The sequence below is a fragment of the Anomaloglossus baeobatrachus genome, chromosome 2, assembly GCF_048569485.1.
Source record: "Anomaloglossus baeobatrachus isolate aAnoBae1 chromosome 2, aAnoBae1.hap1, whole genome shotgun sequence".
NCBI lineage: Eukaryota > Metazoa > Chordata > Amphibia > Anura > Aromobatidae > Anomaloglossus > Anomaloglossus baeobatrachus.
The window spans coordinates 218,644,785-218,665,001 of record NC_134354.1 but is presented as its reverse complement, the minus strand read 5'-3'; the positions used below and the strand labels follow the sequence as shown (position 1 = coordinate 218,665,001).

At 46.1% G+C, this 20,217-nt stretch overlaps 1 protein-coding gene across 1 annotated transcript in view; it reads left to right on the top strand.

The window, feature by feature from the left end:
- AMPD1 (adenosine monophosphate deaminase 1) overlaps window positions 1–20,217 on the top strand; it is a 116,954-nt gene that overhangs the window by 80,226 nt on the left and 16,511 nt on the right. Inside the window, exons 9-11 of the mRNA XM_075335615.1 lie at window positions 237–400; window positions 12,963–13,089; window positions 16,493–16,656. Of these exons, the coding sequence (XP_075191730.1) occupies window positions 237–400; window positions 12,963–13,089; window positions 16,493–16,656 (455 nt within the window). The remainder of the gene's footprint in view (window positions 1–236; window positions 401–12,962; window positions 13,090–16,492; window positions 16,657–20,217) is intronic.

Genomic DNA, 20,217 nt, shown 5'->3' with positions numbered 1-20,217 from the left:
GGCAAAGCAAGATTTTTCTAAGCAAAATTAAGCTAAAGAAAAAGTATGAGGAAGGCAAGTATGAACCAGTCTGCAAGCCAGTTGCCCTAACCAGACCTTCATTAGACTAATATTGATGACTGACACCAGGAACTACATTTTTAATGTGTGCTGCCAACTAGATGAAAACACATCATGGATAAAGCACATTAACCCTGAAAAAACAATATTGTAAACACATATCTTATTTATCGTAGGAAGTGGGTTCAGACTTGGAAGACGCTAAGTATCAGTACGCTGAGCCGCGCTTGTCAATCTATGGACGATCTCCTGAGGAATGGACTAAACTGGCCTATTGGTTCAATAAGCACAGGGTTTACAGTCCAAACATGAAATTTATGATCCAGATCCCAAGAATATAGTAAGTACGGCATTGGAGGGTTAATTGCTCTAAACAATTTTCTTCCATAGTAGAAGAAACCCAAATCTGTGATGCCAACAATTATTATAAAGACTTTTAATAGTGGTTTAGAAATTTATAACAGTTAAGATGATGCAATTATATTATTATGATATAGCAAATGCATATAAATGTAAAAGAGGAAAAGGTGTAAGCTACAATTTTCTTTTCCATTTTTATTGATAATAAATTAAAACCATCGATATAGTACAGAAAATAAGCACTCGAAAAGTGTTGTTAAAATGGGAACCTTGTGGGAAGTACATCTGGGCAAAAATATACCGTATATTGTGTCAAACAATGATAAAAATTATGCACTATTGTATTGCTGATGTTTCACACAGCTGTATATACACATAGACAAAGAGAGGTATACATAATACATATTGTACAGGCAAAGACACTGAAATGAAATGAAGTGCTGAAATGGTTAATATTTCATAGGCAAAGAAACATAACATTGAGAAATGTCTAGGAGACATGTGGTAATTTAGATACAGTTGAAACCAACTGTTTACATACACTATCTAAAAAAAACACATCTGCATGTCTTTCTCACTAGCTGACATGAAATCAGAATAAACCTTTCCCATTTTAGATCAATTAGGAACCAAAATTCTTTATATTTGCCGAATGCCAGAACAATGAGACAAAGATAATGTTTAAATGCATTTTTTCTTCTTATGATGATGTTGAAGCCTAGGGTTCTTCACCTTTTTTTTGGAACAACATTCCAGACTTCAGTAACGTCATGGGCGCACCCAGGATCAAAACAAGGGGGGGGCAAGCCATGGTCGGTCAAGTACGCCGTACACATTATTGGGAGACGCTGGGGGACTGTGGGATATAAAAATAACTGGAGGACTCTGAGGGAGGCCATATACATTATTGGGAGACGCTGGGGGCCTGTGGGATATAAACATTACTGAGGTACAATGGGGGGCATACACATTACTGGGAAATATTGGGAGGCATGCACATTACTGGGGGCTGGAGGGCATACACATTACTGAGGAATGCTGGGAGGCATGCACATTATCTACTGTACCCTCACCCATCCCCCTCACCCCACTATACCAGTGCACGACCAGCTCTGCCCTCATCTACTGTACCCTGCCTCACCCATCCCCCTCACCCCACTATACTGCTGCACAGCCCATCAGCCTCACTTCACTATACATATAGAATTATATACAGAAATTTTCAAGAAAAAAAAAAACACCACTCTTCATGACAATACATATAAAAAGTCAGGTTTTCGTGACGTCTTTAATAATAAAGCTGGCCGACACACACAAGTACAAGATAAATGCAATAAAAAAAAGAAAAAACAGTGGCAATAACGCATTTAAGGCCTCCAGCTGTGGCTCTCCTTACCTGGGCTTCTATTCTCATGTACCGGACCCGCTTCAGGACTGGAGAGACAAGGAGTGAGAGGAGGCGGTGTCGGCGCCGGCATGCGTTCCACTGTGGAACGCTTATAGATCGCCGTGGGAAGAGGAAGCGACGTGCGGGGGCGGCAGCTGCAGGATGACAGCAGGAGGTTGGGGCAGGTCCAATACGCTCCACTCTCCACATTGCAAAGAGGAGAGAGAAGGCGGTCTCAGCATGCATTCCACTGTGGAACTAATAGGTGCATGCCCTGCCTGCTTCTGGGGGGGGGCAGCTGCCCCCCCCCTGCCCCAGCGTGGGTACGCCCATGAGTAACATGCATTGCACAGTATTTATATGGATGTCTGTAATCTCACTATTACAAAGCATATGAGTCGCCATCACTGCAGTGTTTTTCGCACCAGAACTGATAGATCTTGTGATGAGCCGATTTGTTGACTTTGATATTTTGGCTTGATGTCCACCTCTTGGATTTTGAATGGATGGACAGACTTCATTTTGTATTCTTCTAACTATCATGGCACTCACATGATGCAGTTTGGCTGTTTTCTTGGCTGAGACCACTATTGATAAGCTGGATGTTGATGTTTCTCTTTTTTTGGGAAATCTTCTTCATGGCTGCTCTCTGATTTGAACCAGTGTCCTTACGCCTGGGAATCAACCTAATGACACACAGAGCTTACAGTGGGGGAAATAAGTATTTGATCCCTTGCTGATTTTGTAAGTTTGCCCACTGACAAACACATGAAGAGTCTAAAATTTTAAGGATAGGTTAATTTTAACAGTGAGAGATAGAGTATCCACAATAAAAACCAATCACATTGTTTAAATGTATTTGCATTTTGCAGAGAGAAATAAGTATTTGATCCCTCCGGAAAACAAGACTTAATTACTTGGTGGCAAAACACTTGTTGGCAAGCACAACAGTCAGACCTTTTTTGTAGTTGATGATGAGGTTTGCGCACATGTCAGGAGGAATTTTGGTCCACTCCTCTTTGCAGATCATCTCTAAATCATTAAAATTTTGAGGCTGCCACTTGGCAACTCGAAGCTTCAGCTCCCTCTACAGGTTTTCTATGGGATTAAGGTCTGAGACTGGCTAAGCCACTCCATGACCTTAATGTGCTTCTTTTTGAGCCACTCCTTTGTTGTTTTGGCTGTATGTTTTGGGTCATTGTTGTGCTGGAAGACACAGCCACAACCAATTTTTAATGTCCTGGTGGAGGGAAGGAGGTTGTCACTTAGGATTTTACAGTACATAGCTCCATCCATTGTCCCATTGATGCGGTGAAGGAGCAGAGAAACAGCCCCAAGACATAATGTTTTCACCTGTATGCTTGACATTGGAGACGGTGTTCTTTTGTTTCATAGGCAGCATTTCTCTTCCTCCAAACACGGGAAGTTGAGTTAATGCCAAAAGGCTCAATTTTTGTCTCATCTAACCACAACACCTTCTCCCAAACACTATCAGAATCATCTAGGTGTTCATTGGCAAACTTCAGATGTGCCTGTACATGTGCCTTCTTGAGCTACGGGACTTTGTGGGCACTGCAGGATTTTAAGCCATTACGGCGTAATGTTTTACTAATGGTTTTCTTGGTGACAGTTGTCCCACCTGCCTTGAGATCATTAACAAGTTCACCTTGTGTAGTTTTAGGCTGATCTCTCACCTTCCTCATGATCCTGGATACCCCAAGATTTGAGATTTTGCATGGTACCCTAGATCGATGTCAATTAACACTCATTTTGTATTTCCTCCATTTTTTTTCTATTGCACCAACAGTTTTCTCCTTCTCACCCAGCGTCTTACTTATGGTTTTGAAGCCCATTCCAGCCTTGATTAGGCCTATGATCTTGTCCCTGACATCCTTAGACAGCTGTTTGCAAATCAATTTATATAATTTATACAATGTGATTTTCTGGATTTTATTTTGGATATTTTATCTCTCCCTGTTAAAATTAACCTACCCTTAAAATTAGAGACTGTTCATGTCTTTGTCAGTGGCCAAACTTACAAAATCAGCAAGGGATCAAATACTTATTTCTCCCACTGTATTATGGAATGTGAGTACAGGTTATAATTTGTAGTGTAGAGGAAAAAAAAATATTGTTCCACCACCAGGAGCAAAACAGTAACAATGCAGTCACATGACAAGAATCTGCATAACAAATCATATGTTAAATAGGTTCAACTCAAATTAATATATGAGATCGCTAAAATGATTATCTATAAATAGATGGTAGTCTCACGTTTGAAGCTGTAGTGGATGATGAGATATGGAGTCGGAAAGGCAAAAGTTCAAAACATTGCTACCTTTTTGCTCGTCAGTATATCTGCCAATATTGGCCACTGATAGCCATTAGTAGATCTGGGAGAGATGGTGGGAGCAAAAGTTTAGTTGACCCTTAACTATGTGTCAATTATATTCTGTCTTAGTGACAAGTAACCAAATAGCACAATATTTTTTACGGTTAAATAGCCCAGTGAACTCATCATCATTTTTTAACCCCTCTAAATAGGACACGTGTTTGATGACAAATCCACTTTAAATATTTATGCACCAAGAGCCATGAAGCATTCCATAAATTAAAAAAAAAATTAAGTAATGGTTCTATGGTTCTATTTGTAAGGTCATAGCTACTCTTTCCTTCACTGCAAAGAGGCAGTTTGCTTTCCCAGTGAATACAGAGGGCTTGTTGGCACCTCCCTGGCACCAATCACTCAGGGCAATGAGCTGTCTTTCCATCATGATACACCCCTGTATCATCTGTTACTTGTGTTTGACTTACCAGACTGAAAATATTACCGAAATGGTCTATTGTTCTAGTAAGCCTAAGGTCTAGAAGGTCTGAATCATAATGTGAGTCATTGAAGTCAGTGAGCCTCCCAGGCAGATGTGCAGATGGAATGGTTGTCAATGGATTAACATAGGCGAAGAAAATTGTATGCATTGTTATAATTATTTTGTTTCACTTCCATTCTGTGTGATATAATTAGGGCAGTTGGTTGACTGCTATTTACAAATCAGGGTGGGTACAGGGAAAGGATATTATTGTAGCAGAGAAAGCAGGAGGTGCCATGAAAATACCTGACAAAGGTGTGTGAAATGCCCCTTTCCCTCAATTAAAGGTTGCCAAACCACATCCATTAGCACTAAGGAAAAAACAATAAGCAGCACCAAACCAGTCTGCCAATACATACTATTAAATGTGTGTGTGTGTGTGTGTGTGTGTGTGTGTGTATATATATAGGCATATGTATGTATGTGTGTGTGTTGTGTGTATATATATATATATATATATATATATATATATATTATATATATATATATACACACACACACAGTATATATATATATATATATATATATATATATATATATGTGTGTGTGTATATATATATATATATATACATATATATATATATATAGGTATATGTATGTGTGTGTGTGTGTATATGTATATCTATATACATATATATATATACACACACACAGTGTATATATATATGTGTATATGTGTGTGTGTGTGTGTATATATATATATAGGTATATGTATGTATGTGTGTGTGTGTATATATATACATATATATATATACACACAGTATATATATATATATATATATATATATATATATATATGTGTGTGTGTGTGTGTGTGTATATATATATATGTACATATATATATATATATATATATATACACACAGTGTATATAAATATATATATATGTGTATATGTGTGTGTGTGTGTGTGTGTGTGTGTGTCTCTGTCTCTCTTTCTCTATCTATAATTGCCTTATTCTGTCTCTCTGTCTGTCTTGCTCCAAAATTGTGTCACCGTGACAGTGTCATTTCAGTGAGAACTGTCGGATTGGCCGCTGGGCTCGGCCTGGCCCACCCCCCCCCACGGATTGGCCGCTCGCCTCGGCCTGGCCCCGCCCCCCGCATGGATTAGCCACTCGCCCCGCCCCTCCGCACGCATCGCCCGCTCCAGCGTACACCGGCTCCCGGTACACATGTGCAGGGAGCCGGCATACGCTGACGCCTCGCCCGCTCAGCCCCGCTCCAGCGTACACCGGCTCCCGGTACACATGTGCAGGGAGCCGGCACCCGGCCCTCCGCAAGCATCGCCCGCTCCAGCGTACACCGGCTCCCGGTACACATGTGCAGGGAGCCGGCACCCGGCCCTCCGCACGCATCGCCCGCTCCAGCGTACACCGGCTCCCGGTACACATGTGCAGGGAGCCGGCATACGCTGATGCCTCGCCCGCTCGCCCCGCCACACGTTGGCACACTCGGCCCCACCCCCGGCGGATATAACCTTGCGATGCTGGGATCATGACGGAGCCGGTGTACGCTGGTAACCATGATACACATCGCATAACTATAGGAACCGCTTCCCTTAGTTACCCGATGTGTATCATGGTTACCAGCGTACACCGGCTCTCGCTACACATGTGCAGAGAGCTGGCATACGCTGACGCCTCGCCCGCTCAGCCCCGCTCCAGCGTACACCGGCTCCCGGTACACATGTGCAGGGAGCCGGCACCCGGCCCTCCGCAAGCATCGCCCGCTCCAGCGTACACCGGCTCCCGGTACACATGTGCAGGGAGCCGGCACCCGGCCCTCCGCACGCATCGCCCGCTCCAGCGTACACCGGCTCCCGGTACACATGTGCAGGGAGCCGGCATACGCTGATGCCTCGCCCGCTCGCCCCGCCACACGTTGGCACACTCGGCCCCGCCCCCGGCGGACATAACCTTGCGATGCTGGGATCATGACGGAGCCGGTGTACGCTGGTAACCATGATACACATCGCATAACTATAGGAACCGCTTCCCTTAGTTACCCGATGTGTATCATGGTTACCAGCGTACACCGGCTCTCGGTACACATGTGCAGAGAGCTGGCATACGCTGACGCCTCGCCCGCTCAGCCCCGCCCCCGGCACATGTTGCCACGCTCGGACCCGCCCCCGGCGGCCCCAGCATAGGGGATGGAGCACGATGGGGGGTGTGCAGCATGGAGGATGGAGCACGATGGGGGGTGTGCAGCATGGAGGATGGAGCACGATGGGGTGTGCGCAGCATGGGAGATGTAGCACATTGGGGGGTGCGCAGCATGGGGGATGGAGCATGATGGGGGGTGTGCAGCATGGGAGATGGAGCACGATGAGGGGTGTGCAGCATGGGGGATGGAGCACGATGGGGGGTGCGCAGCATGGGGGATGAAGCACGATGGGGGGTGCGCAGCATGTCAGATGGAGCACGATGGGGGGTGCGCAGCATGTCGGATGGAGCACGAAGGGGGGTGCGCAGCATGGGGGTTGAGTACAATAGGGGGTGCGCAGCATGGGGGATGGAGCACGATGGGGGGTGCGCAGCATGGGGGATGAAGCACAATGGGGGGTGCGCAGCATGGGGGATAAAGCACAATGGGGGTGCGCAGCATGGGGGATGGAACACGATGGGAGGTGCACAGCATGGGGGATGGAGCATGATGAGGGGTGCGCAGCATGGGGGATGGAGCACGATGAGGGGTGCGCAGCATGGGGGATGGAGCACGATGGGGGGTGCGCAGCATGGGGGATGGAGCACGATGGGGGTGCACACCTCCCCCCAAAACACACATACACACACGCACGGCACAACACACCACACACACACTGGGAACCACAAACACCGCCCTACACAGACACCCACATACACACAGACAACGCCGCACACACACAACACCCAACACATAAACACCGCGCCATACATAAATATACGCACATACCACACAACACACACACTGCATTAAACATACCTCCCCCCAAAACACACACACGCACTACACACCCACACAAACCGCGCAACACACACAGCACCACACACACAGAACGCTGCAGACACACAGCGCTCCACAAACAACGCAACACACATACAACACCGCTCTCACACACCCCCACACCCAGACAACACCCAGAACATTTACAGCGCCCTACACAAACACTTGGTAACTACACACAACAACATCTATATATATATATATATATACTAGAAGGTGGCCTGATTCTAACACATCGGTACTCTAGAATTTATTGTGTAGTTAATGTATGTTTTTTGTTATATATATCGATGTTGTTGTGTGTAGTTGCCACTGTTTGTGTAGGGCACTGTAAATGTTCTGGGTGTTGTCTGGGTGGGGGTGTGTGTGAGAGCAGTGTTGTATGTGTGTTGCGTTGTGTGTGTTGCGTTGTTTGTGGAGCGCTGTATGTCTACAGCGTTCTGTGTGTGTGGTGCTGTGTGTGTTGCGCGGTTTGTGTGGGTGTGGAGTGCGTGTGTGTGTTTTGGGGGAGGTATGTTTTGTGCAGTGTGTGTGTTGCGCGGTATGTGCGTATATTTGTGTATGCCGCGGTGTTTGTGTGTTGGGTGTTGTGTGTGTGCGGCGTTGTCTGTGTGTGTGTGGGTGTCTGTGTAGGGCGGTGTTTGTGGTTCCCAGTGTGTGTGGTGTGTTGTGCGGTGCGCGTGTGGCGCTGTGTGTGTGTTTTGGGGGGAGGTGTGCATCCCCATCATGCTCCATCCCCCATGCTGCGCATCCCCATCGTGCTCCATCCCCCATGCTGCGCACCCCCATCGTGCTCCATCCCCCATGCTGCGCACCCCCCCATCATGCTCCATCCCCCATGCTGCGCACCCCCCATTGTGCTCCATCCCCCATCGTGCTCCATCCCCCATGCTGCGCACCCCCCATCGTGCTCCATCCCCCATGCTGCGCACTCCTATCGTGCTCCATCCCCCATGCTGCGCACTCCCCATTGTGCTCCATACCCCATGCTGCGCACTCCCCATCGTGCTCCATCCCCCATGCTGCGCACCCCCCATTGTGCTCCATCCCCAATGCTGCGCACCCCCATCGTGCTCCATCCCCCATGCTGCGCACTCCCCATTGTGCTCCATCCCCCATGCTGCACACTCCCCATCGTGCTCCATCCCCCATGCTGCGCACTCCCCATCGTGCTCAATCCCCCATGCTGCGCACTCCCCATCGTGCTCCATCCCCCATGCTGCGCACCCCCCATCGTGCTCCATCTCCCATGCTGCGAACCCCCCATCATGCTCCATCCCCCATGCTGCGCACTCCCCATCGTGCTCCACAGTCACACATCAGACAGTATACACGCACACATCTGATCGCATACACTCACACCCCACTTCTCCCTGTGCCCTCCGGTGGGCGGTCCCAGCAGCTGTGCTGCACGCCGTGCTCCTCTGCCAACACTCACAGATCCGATCACATACACTCACACATCAGAACACACGCACACACCCAATCGCATACACGCACACACCCGATCGCATACACGCACACACACACTGACGATATCGCACATACGCGCTCACACACTCACAACATCCGGAGATACCACATGCTTCCGGCCATGTGATCCTCCGGCAGGTCCTGGAAGGTCACTGCACGCACAGTATCGCCACCGAGAAGTAAGCGATATCACTGGATGTTGTGTGTGGATGCGATCTGATATGTGTGTGAGGTGTGTGTGAGAGTGAGTGAGTGTGATCTAATGTGTGTGTGTCTGTTCTTATGTGTGTGCGTGTGTGTGTGTGTTCCGCCGCTGCAGGACCTTGATGCGCTCACCTGCTCCCGGTCGGCGTCTGGTGAGTATGACTGCGGGGTCTTCTTTCTTCTGTCTTCTCTCTTCTGGGGGTGCCCGCTGCCTATAATGAAGTGTCTTGCAGTGTCTTTAACTCTTTCACCGCTGCATGACACTTCATTATTGACCGCAGCGTATGCCGGCTCCCTGCACATGTGTACCAGGAGCCGGTGTACGCTGGAGCGGGGCTGAGCGGGCGAGGCGTCAGCGTATGCCGGCTCCCTGCACATGTGTAGCGGGAGCCGGTGTACGCTGGAGCGGGCGATGCGTGCGGAGGGCCGGGGCGAGCGGTTAATCCATGCGAGGGGCGGGGCCAGGCCGAGGCGAGCGGCCAATCCGTGGGGGGGCGGGGCCAGGCTGAGCCCAGCGGCCAATCCGACAGTTGTCACTGAAATGACACTGTCACGGTGACACAATTTTGGAGCAAGACAGACAGACAGACAGAATAAGGCAATTATATATATACAGTGCCTACAAATAGTATTCAACCCCCTGCAGATTTAGCAGGTTTACACATTCGGAATTAACTTGGCATTGTGACATTTGGACTGTAGATCAGCCTGGAAGTGTGAAATGCACTGCAGCAAAAAAGAATGTTATTTCTTTTTTTTCTTTTTTTTTTAAATTGTGAAAAGTTTATTCAGAGGGTCATTTATTATTCAACCCCTCAAACCGCAAGAATTCTGTTTGGTTCCCCTAAAGTATTAAGAAGTATTTCAGGCACAAAGAACAATGAGCTTCACATGTTTGGATTAATTATCTCTTTTTCCACCCTTTTTGACTAATTAAGACCCTCCCCAAACTTGTGAACAGCACTCATACTTGGTCAACATGGGAAAGACAAAGGAGTATTCCAAGGCCATCAGAGACAAGATCGTGGAGGGTCACAAGGCTGGCAAGGGGTACAAAACCCTTTCCAAGTAGTTGGGCCTACCTGTCTCCACTGTTGGGAGCATCATCCGGAAGTGGAAGGCTTATGGAACTACTGTTAGCCTTCCACGGCCTGGACAGCCTTTGAAAGTTTCCACCCGTGCTGAGGCCAGGCTTGTCCGAAGAGTCAAGGCTAACCCAAGGACAACAAGGAAGGAGCTCCGGGAAGATCTCATGGCAGTGGGGACATTGGTTTCAGTCAATACCATAAGTAACGTACTCCACAGCAATGGTCTCCGTTCCAGACGAGCCCGTAAGGTACCTTTACTTTCAAAGCGTCATGTCAAGGCTCGTCTACAGTTTGCTCATGATCACTTGGAGGACTCTGAGACAGACTGATTCAAGGTTCTCTGGTCTGATGAGACCAAGATCGAGATCTTTGGTGCCAACCACACACGTGACGTTTGGAGACTGGATGGCACTGCATACGACCCCAAGAATACCATCCCTACAGTCAAGCATGGTGGTGGTAGCATCATGCTGTGGGGCTGTTTTTCAGCCAAGGGGCCTGGCCATCTGGTCCGCATCCTTGGGAAGATGGATAGCACGGCCTACCTGGAGATTTTGGCCAAGAACCTCCGCTCTTCCATCAAGGATCTTAAGATGGGTCGTCATTTCATCTTCCAACAAGACAACGACCCAAAGCACACAGCCAAGAAAACCAAGGCCTGGTTCAAGAGGGAAAAAATCAAGGTGTTGCAGTGGCCTAGTCAGTCTCCTGACCTTAACCCAAAAAAAACTGAAAACTGGTGGAAGGAGCTCAAGATTAAAGTCCACATGAGACACCCAAAGAACCTAGATAACTTGGAGAAGATCTGCATGGAGGAGTGGGCCAAGATAACTCCAGAGACCTGTGCCGGCCTGATCAGGTCTTATAAAAGACGATTATTAGCTGTAATTGCAAACAAGGGTTATTCCACAAAATATTAAACCTAGGGGTTGAATAATAATTGACCCACACTTTTATGTTGAAAATTTATTAAAATTTAACTGAGCAACATAACTTGTTGGTTTGTAAGATTTATGCATCTGTTAATAAATCCTGCTCTTGTTTGAAGTTTGCAGGCTCTAACTTAGAGTACCTTCACACTTTAGCGATGCAGCAGCGATCCGACCAGCGATCTGACCTGGTCAGGATCGCTGCTGCATCGCTACATGGTCGCTGGTGAGCTGTCAAACAGGCAGATCTCACCAGCGACCAGTGACCAGCCCCCAGCCAGCAGCGACGTGCAAGCGACGCTGCGCTTGCACGGAGCCGGCGTCTGGAAGCTGCGGACACTGGTAACTAAGGTAAACATCGGGTATGGTTACCCGATGTTTACATTAGTTACCAGCGCACACCGCTTAGCTTTGCTCTCCTAGCTACAGTACGCATCGGGTTAATTAACCCGATGTGTAATGCAGCTACATGTGCAGAGAGCCGGAGCCGGCAGCACAGGCAGCGTGAGAGCTGCGGAGGCTGGTAACTAAGGTAAATATCGGGTAACCACCTTGGTTACCCGATGTTTATCTTGGTTACAGCTTACCGCAGCTGCCAGATGCCGGCTCCTGCTCCCTGCTCGCTTCATTTCGTCACTCTCTCCTGTCACACACAGCGATCTGTGTGTCACAGCAGGAGAGCGCCTTTGAAGAAAACGAACTAGGGCTGTGTGTGCATCTTATCAAACCTGCTAAATCTGCAGGGGGTTGAATACTACTTGTAGGCACTGTAGATAGGATTGTATTGTATTATTGCTGTTATGCTGCTATGCAATCAGTTTGCCTTTTGATGTTTGTCCAGTCTCTCTCCCTTTTAGATCTAAAGCAGGTAACCCCTCCCTTCTTCATGTTTAGTTAGTATTGAGTCAGCCATCATTGCCTCATGTTCATCCTCTGCACATCCCTGGCTAATAATCTTCTTTTCACCTGTGTGCATAATACAAGAATTTCAGCCTGAGAATAAAGGTCTTAAAATCTTCATACATGCCTCAGCAACTGAGTTGACACAGCCTGACAAAGTTCTCGGGGCGAGGACTGATTCAACACAAACATGCATAGAGACGTTGTCCAAAAAGTCCGAGACTTACAGCCCAGTTATGGAGTCAGATTACAAGTCATAGGTGTGTCTTTTCCTTTTGAAGAAGACTCCTCGTTGGCTAAATTTCCTAAATCTTGTTGCAAAGTTTGTTAAAGGGGCGATCATTGACTTCTAGGGTAGCACCCTCCAATACATAGTATAAGAGACCAAATTTGCATAGTGGAGATGAAAAAACGCAACTTAAAAGATGGCATCTGAAAATCTTTTATATTGTTGGAGGAATGATAAGAATTGTTAAAATAACAAGGGAGAAAGAGCAAATAGTCTGACTTCACTGTGTTTTTTAGTCCACAAAGCATTGCTTGGCTGTACTTGGACTCAACACATGAAAACTAATGTGCATGTAAGATATTAGATGGAAAATTCTTAAAGTAGTCTGTAAAATAGGTTAAGCTCATACTATATACAGCATAAATTCATTTCTGAATAGTATCATATGTTATTTCATCTGTGTTATATATTTTTATAGTGATATATTTAGAGCTCAGAAGTTTGTGCCTAATTTTGGAAAAATGCTGGAAAATATCTTCATGCCAGTGTTTGAAGCCACAATTAATCCAAACGCCAATAAAGAGCTCACCGTGTTCCTCAGACATGTAAGTCCTCTTCTTCAGGGGTTTAAAAGATGGTATGTTAGTGACAAACGTTATTATGACCATTACACACAAACCACACATGCATATCAGATACCTACAGTTATGGATTGATGAATTTCTCAAGGTCAGGTTCACATTATGTATTTGTTGCATAGTTTAGGTTGTAAAAACTTTCTTTTATGCGCTCTACAAAAGTTTGAAGTCAGGACGCGTACACCCGGCTTCATAGTGCGCATGACCGAAAGTCCAGTATCATGCACACTGAGCCGAAATCCAGGAGTCGGACGCAATGGCAGCAGAGAGGTGAGCACTACCATCCTCTGACACTGCGCATTCGTTAGCATGTTAGCACGCCCACAGGGGTGTGATTACATGCTAAGAGGGCTGACTAACCAAGGGAACTAACGCCTTGGCGACTAGTCTATGGTCTCATTAGCATATCATATGGGTTTAGCGCCCCTGAACCCATCAGGGCACTACAAGGTTCTGCATCCAGCCAAAGATGCAGGGCCTACCCCCAGGGACCTGGAAGACCAGTGTCGGTAACCGCAAAACACATTGTAATCCCAGTTTTTCCCCACCCACACAGACTGGTGACAGACTAGACATGGACCCAATGGATGGCCACCCAGGGGTGGAGCCAATCCAGTCCACTAGACAACGACCAGGTGGGAGGGGACAACAGACAGTCAGTTAGAGTTAGTAAGTGAGAGGAGACGGACGCAACTGTTCTGACACGGGAGTGTAACAGCAACCTGAGGGCCCAGGCATGTGGTTGTCGGAGGAGTACAGCGAAGTACTCCCGGAACTATAACACCAACGGGGCACAGAGCCCTAGGTCAGGCAAACGCTCCAGGCAGACCTGATAAACATCTGCACAGTTAGGGGACTATCCAGGACCTCACTGACCTTAGAAGTTCGGGGGTACCAGCAGTAACGGGAGAGCCAGGCAGCGGAACCAAACACCGTCCTTACAGGGTTCACACTGCCGCCATATGGACCAGAGACTGAAAGACAAACAGGAGGGGACCCCAAGTCGCTCTAAGCCATGGGGACCCACCAACTTGAGAAAGGTGCAGGGGAAAGAAGCCACCAGGTTACCAACCGGCACTGGGACTAAGGGAACCAGAGGTGAATACCAGCCTTCCTCCGGGTACAAGTTACCATCTACAGTGAGTAAAGAGAACCAGTTAAACAGCAACCCTTGTGTAGCCTACCCTTCTTTCTACGTCTAACTCCATCACCTAATCCCCCTGGGGCTCCGGCCCTACTTGCGGAGGGCCCAACATCCAGGCTGCCATCATATCAGCCCCAGTGGAACGATTGTGCAGCGACGGTTCCATCACCATAACCGCAACCCGCAAGTGGCGTCACGACATAAACTTTATTGAATATTCCCTTGTATATAAACCCCTTTTAAAAGCGACCCCATGGACACAGAACCGGGCAACGGCCACCCAGTGACACATCCCAGTCGTACACTGCCCGGGATTGAGTACCCCATAGCCCTGGGCGGCACATGGGATCTTTAGAAATACTTTTTCTAAGGATCTCTTTATCTATACTCCTATAGGCTGGGACTGCTAGGCAGGGATTAAGAATATGCACCCAGAACTGCTCGTGGTTCTTGGTGCATATTGCACCTGACAGGTTCCCTTTAAAGGAAATCTGTCAGCAGGATTTTGCAGTATAAGCTGAGGACAGCATTCTGCAAGGGATAAAAAAAGAAAAAAAAAAACTGTACTTCTCTTTTCTGAGTTTGAGCTATTGTTTACCTAAACTTAAGGGTTTATTACCCTGTGATTAACATTAGAGGACTAGAGGTCCAGTCACACTAAGCAACTTACCAGCGATCCCAACAACGATAGGGATCGCTGGTAAGTTGCTAGGAGGTTGCTGGTGAGATGTCACACTGCGACGCTCCAGCGATCCCACCAGCAACCTGACCTGGCAGGGATCGCTGGAGCGTGGCTACACAAGTTGCTGGTGAGCTCACCAGCAACCAGTGACAAGCCCCCAGCGCCGCGTGGAAGCTGCTGCGCTTGGTAACTAAGGTAAATATCGGGTAACCAACACGATATTTACCTTGGTTACCACCGCACGGAGCTACACGTGCAGAGAGCAGGGAGCAGCGCAAACTGAGCGCTGGCTCCCTGCTCTCCTAGTTACAGCACACATCGGGTTAATTACCCGATGTGTGCTGCAGCTAAATGTGCACAGAGCAGGGAGCAGCGCACACTGCTTAGCGCTGGCTCCCTGCTCTCCTAGTTACAGCACACATGGGGTTAATTTCCCGATGTGTGCTGTAGCTACATGTGCAGAGAGCAGGGAGCAGCGCACAATGCTTAGCGCTGGCTCCTTGCTCTCCTAGTTACAGCACACATCGGGTTAATTAACCCGATGTGTCCTGCAGCAACATGTGCACACAGCAGGAGCCGGCAGCACAGGCAGTGAGAGAGGCGGAGGCTGGTATCAAAGGTAAATATCGGGTAACCAAGGACAGGGCTTCTTGGTTACCCGATGTTTACATTGGTTACCAGCCTCCACAGAAGCCGGCTCCTGCTGCCTGCACATTTAGTTGTTGCTGTCTCGCTGTCACACACAGCGATCTGTGCTGCACAGCAGGACAGCAACAACTAAAAAATGGCCCAGGACATTCAGCAACAACCAGCGACCTCACAGCAGGGGCCAGGTTGTTGCTGGATGTCACACACAGCAACATCGCTAGCAACGTCACAAAAGTTGTTCGTTAGCAGCGATGTTGCTAGCGATGTTGCTTAGTGTGACGGGGCCTTAGGAAGTCCAGTGCAATATTATCTGGCATGCCCCCTGCTGTGATTGACACCTCAATGGTGTGGGCAGGACAGCTCTCTCAGCTCTGCTAAACTCAATTATTTGATAATTTCAGTAATCTAAGTTAAACATGGTTAGTTTCAGGATCTCTTTGCCTATATCATGCTGCCCTCAGAAGAAGTAGCAAAAACCTGCTGACAGATTCCCTTTAAAAATAGGGCAATTTTTTGCCCTGTCTGTAAAAATAATTTCTGGTGTCTGTGATTTTTTTTTGAGCCCGAGGAAACATACAAATTATTTTGACTGTAATTACCATCATTTTACAGTTTATGCAGCTGATGTCTTCATAGCAGAATTATTGGCTGTAGACATATCACACTTGTAATCATAATTTATTATGGTTTTCAAATGTGCCCTTAAAAAAATATTGTCTGTCCGTGATTTTTAGATAACCTGTCTAGAAAAAATAAAAAGTCAAGGTGGCAACCCTGGTTTCTATGCTAATTCCACATCATAATATTTCAGCAATGTGTGATTCTGGCCTTTAAGCTTTTTCAGATATTTTTTGACTGAATATTAATTACAACATTCTTGTATTCTCATTTAATAGATAACTGCCTTTGACAGTGTGGATGATGAGTCTAAACATAGCGGCCACATGTTTTCATCAAAGAGTCCATTTCCCCAGGATTGGACCATTGAGAAGAACCCATCATATACATATTATATATATTATATGTATGCCAACATCAGAGTGCTGAACAACCTGAGGAGGTAGGACACAAGGCCAGCTGCACGTCTTCCTTGTTATGAATTGTGTTGGTCATACAGGACAACAGACAAGGATCCTCCAATTCTCCCATAAATCACAAGGCACAAAACACCTTAAAGGGAATCTGTCACCAATTTGACCTTTTTACACTGTTAATATGGGCATACAGGTTATAGAATGCTAAAAAAGCCTTACCTGTATGTCTCATATCAAATGCCTTGTTGTTAAAATATCATCATTTATGACTTTATGTAAATGAGCTGTTCTGGGCTATGGGGCGGATGCTGCCTGGTAGATAACTCCGCCTCCAGAGATTATTTTAAATAAAAGGGATGTTCCCAGTGTGATGTGTGATGACCGTTCTTTGCAGATCTATGTGTGATTAGAACTGACACTTCTGCAGGTGTTTCTCAGCTTCAGCCTTCAGACCGTGCTGCAATATTGGTGTAATGAAGCAGAGCTCAGGGAGCTGCAAAAATGTATTTGAAAGAAGACAAATTTCCTTTCTCCTGTTCTGTGTCAGTTACTTGTCTCACACTGGTAACGTCCCTTTTATTTAAAATAATCTCTGGAGGCGGAGTTATCTTCCAGGCAACATCCGCCCCATAGCCTGGAAGAGCTCATTTACATAAAGTGATAAAAGATGATTTTTCCACAACAAGGCATCCGATTCGAGGCATAAAGGTATGGATTTTTTCAGTAGTCTACAACTTGGATGTCCGTATTAACAGTTTAAAAAGGTCAAAACGGTGACAGATTCCCTTTAAAGTACAATGTGGAATGAAGCAGAGACTCCTCAATTTGAGTATACAATGGAAAAAAAACCAATCGCCCTGAGAAAAGCTCATGGAGAACACTATAGAGAATAATGTATGTGATGGAAACTATGTTGAATAGGATGACAATTCCAAACAAAAGCCAGTGATCATAACCAATGGATAGGTTAAAAATACTATATTATTATTATTATTATTATTATTATTATTATTTATTATTATAGCGCCATTTATTCCATGGCGCTTTACAAGTGAAAGAGGGTATACGTACAACAATCATTAACAGTACAAGACAGACTGGTATAGGAGGAGAGAGGACCCTGCCCGCGAGGGCTCACAGTCTACAGGGAATGGGTGATGGTACAATAGGTGAGGACTTAAGGGCAGGCCCAATTCATCGAGACCTGCCATGCTGGAGTCAGAATCTCCTGATTAATGAAGAAGTGTATGCACCACCTGAATCAGCATCCTCGGAGAAGTGGCTTGCCTCTCTGTGTGTGCTTTGCCACAGATCCTACTCTAGTCCCTACTGGAGTAAGTTTTGCGGCATAGCAAACAACATTGTTCTTCTTATTTTTGGCGAGTGGTTATTGCCATGCCCATGTCCCGCCCCAGATCTACCCACTTTGTTGGAGCGGAGGAAAAATGCTGTGACAATGCTCATAGTCCCAATTTAGGATAGCCGCAAGGTGCACCAAAAATATGTGACTTTAAAGCTTTTTTTACTCCAAAATAGTGATGTAAAAGTTTTGATGAATCAGGCGTTTGTTTTTACCTAGGGAACTTTAAAGGGACTCTGTCAGCTGCATTTCACCCCCAACACTATTAATACGTGCATGTAGCTCTTTCAAAGACAAATCCAGTCCCATCTTCTGTTACTGAGAAATCAGCATCCAAATTGTGCTATGCAAACAAGGCTGAAGAACTATGGTAAAGCTATAGCCTCTGTCACTCCAGCTCTATTCCCCAATCACCTCTTCTTCCTGCTTGGCTGACAGCCTCTATGCTGTATGACGTCAGGAGAAAGAGCTATCAGTGAAGCAGCAGGAGGTGGCACTGGGCTGGGAATAGAGCTGGAGTGACAGAGGCTTCCGAGCTACAATAGCAATTTGCAAAACAGGGATTTTGTTATTTTTACACAATAAAATGCAGGTTAAAGTAAACATGTAAAATCCTTTAAGTTCAATCTTTTTGTATTTATAAACCTCATGTGGAAGGCAAGAAATACTCAATTAAATTGTACAGACTCAATGTGTCATTAAGTGGAAAAAAAATCCGCCCTTACACTGCTGTGCTGATATAATCTGACAGATCATTGGATCAACATTGTACATCAAAACTAGTAATTCTGTCTTGTATCTTACAAGGTACATGTCAGCCTTTTCTTAAATATCTACACACATTTAGTCTGCATTTCTTTTTAACTTAATGATGAAATTGCATTTCCATTACCCTGGGGTCTTCAAAAAGAATAACGTGTATTATATTTACATACAGGATCTAGATTACTGGGTTTTCCTTAGAACTTTTTAATTAGTAAGCCTCTGGAGCCACTGCTAATTTATGTGGCACAGATGGGAAAGGGTTAATGGCGGTGTCCTGTTACGCATGTTATTGCACTGTGTTTGGCATGTAATGCTAGCAATCCCATAATCTCCCAGTTGGTGTCGCTTTCTAATAACGGACGATGTTTGTGTGCAGCATTTTTAAAGAATAACAGCTGAAAGAAAAAAATCCTCAGCATTCAAAGGTTTTCCGGGACCAGTGCAACGAACTATATTGGCGGGCTTTGACCTAATTGCCAATGGTTTAGAAAGTTACACTGATCTATATTGATATATGTAGTATGTATTTATATACTATAGTACACACAGAATGTATGTTTTAGGGAAATCATAGGGCACTGATTGTGTTACATATATCCAAAATGGTTTCTGAGTAAATTCTTAAAGTGTGGCACTCTGATTTACTATAGTTTGATATGATTGAAATATACACAATATATAGTTGTGTTGAATAGTCCTCTATTTCAGAAGAAAATGTAATTTAGGCGTACTCTGTGTTATAGCAATTCTCATTAGACAAATGGTTTTTCCATGTGTTATTTGTGTCACTTAAGCAGCAAGATATATAATATTCAGTATTTCCACCTCTTACGTTTTGCATGACTCCGGAATGTCTAACTAAAGGCCTTACCATGAACCAACCAACCGTCCCCACCCACCAGAGTTCTTACCTAAAACAAACACAAAGACTGCGTGACATTGGATATAAAGGCCACAGCAGCCCCATTTATTAATAACAAAACATAAACAATATATACAAATATTTCAAAACATACGTTGAAGAAAACCCTGAAAGGAGGGGGGTAAATAAAGGTTGACAAAACAGTTCAGTGCAACATCGGCTCCACCTCCTGCCCTCAGCTGCACCACAATGGCTTGAGGACACCTAGCCAGATGTTGCCCACCCCATGTCGCGCTGAGACTCAACCCAGCAATGACCCGTATCACCAATTACTTGCACCACCAGGGGTAACTCGCTCCTGCACTGGGTTCCCCCCTCTCTTCTGTGCAAACCCCCACCTTCAGGTACCCCCCTCCTTTCCTCCGCTGCTGCGACGAAATCAGGATCTTACTCCTCTTCCACGTCAGTTGTCGAGTCTACCACCAGGGCGGGCGGGAACGAATCAGGATGCTGTCCAGGTAACAATGGCCACCCCCACCCTGACCTGACCTATATATACGACCCCCCCCTTAAGCACCAGCCCCTAACCAATCAAACTGA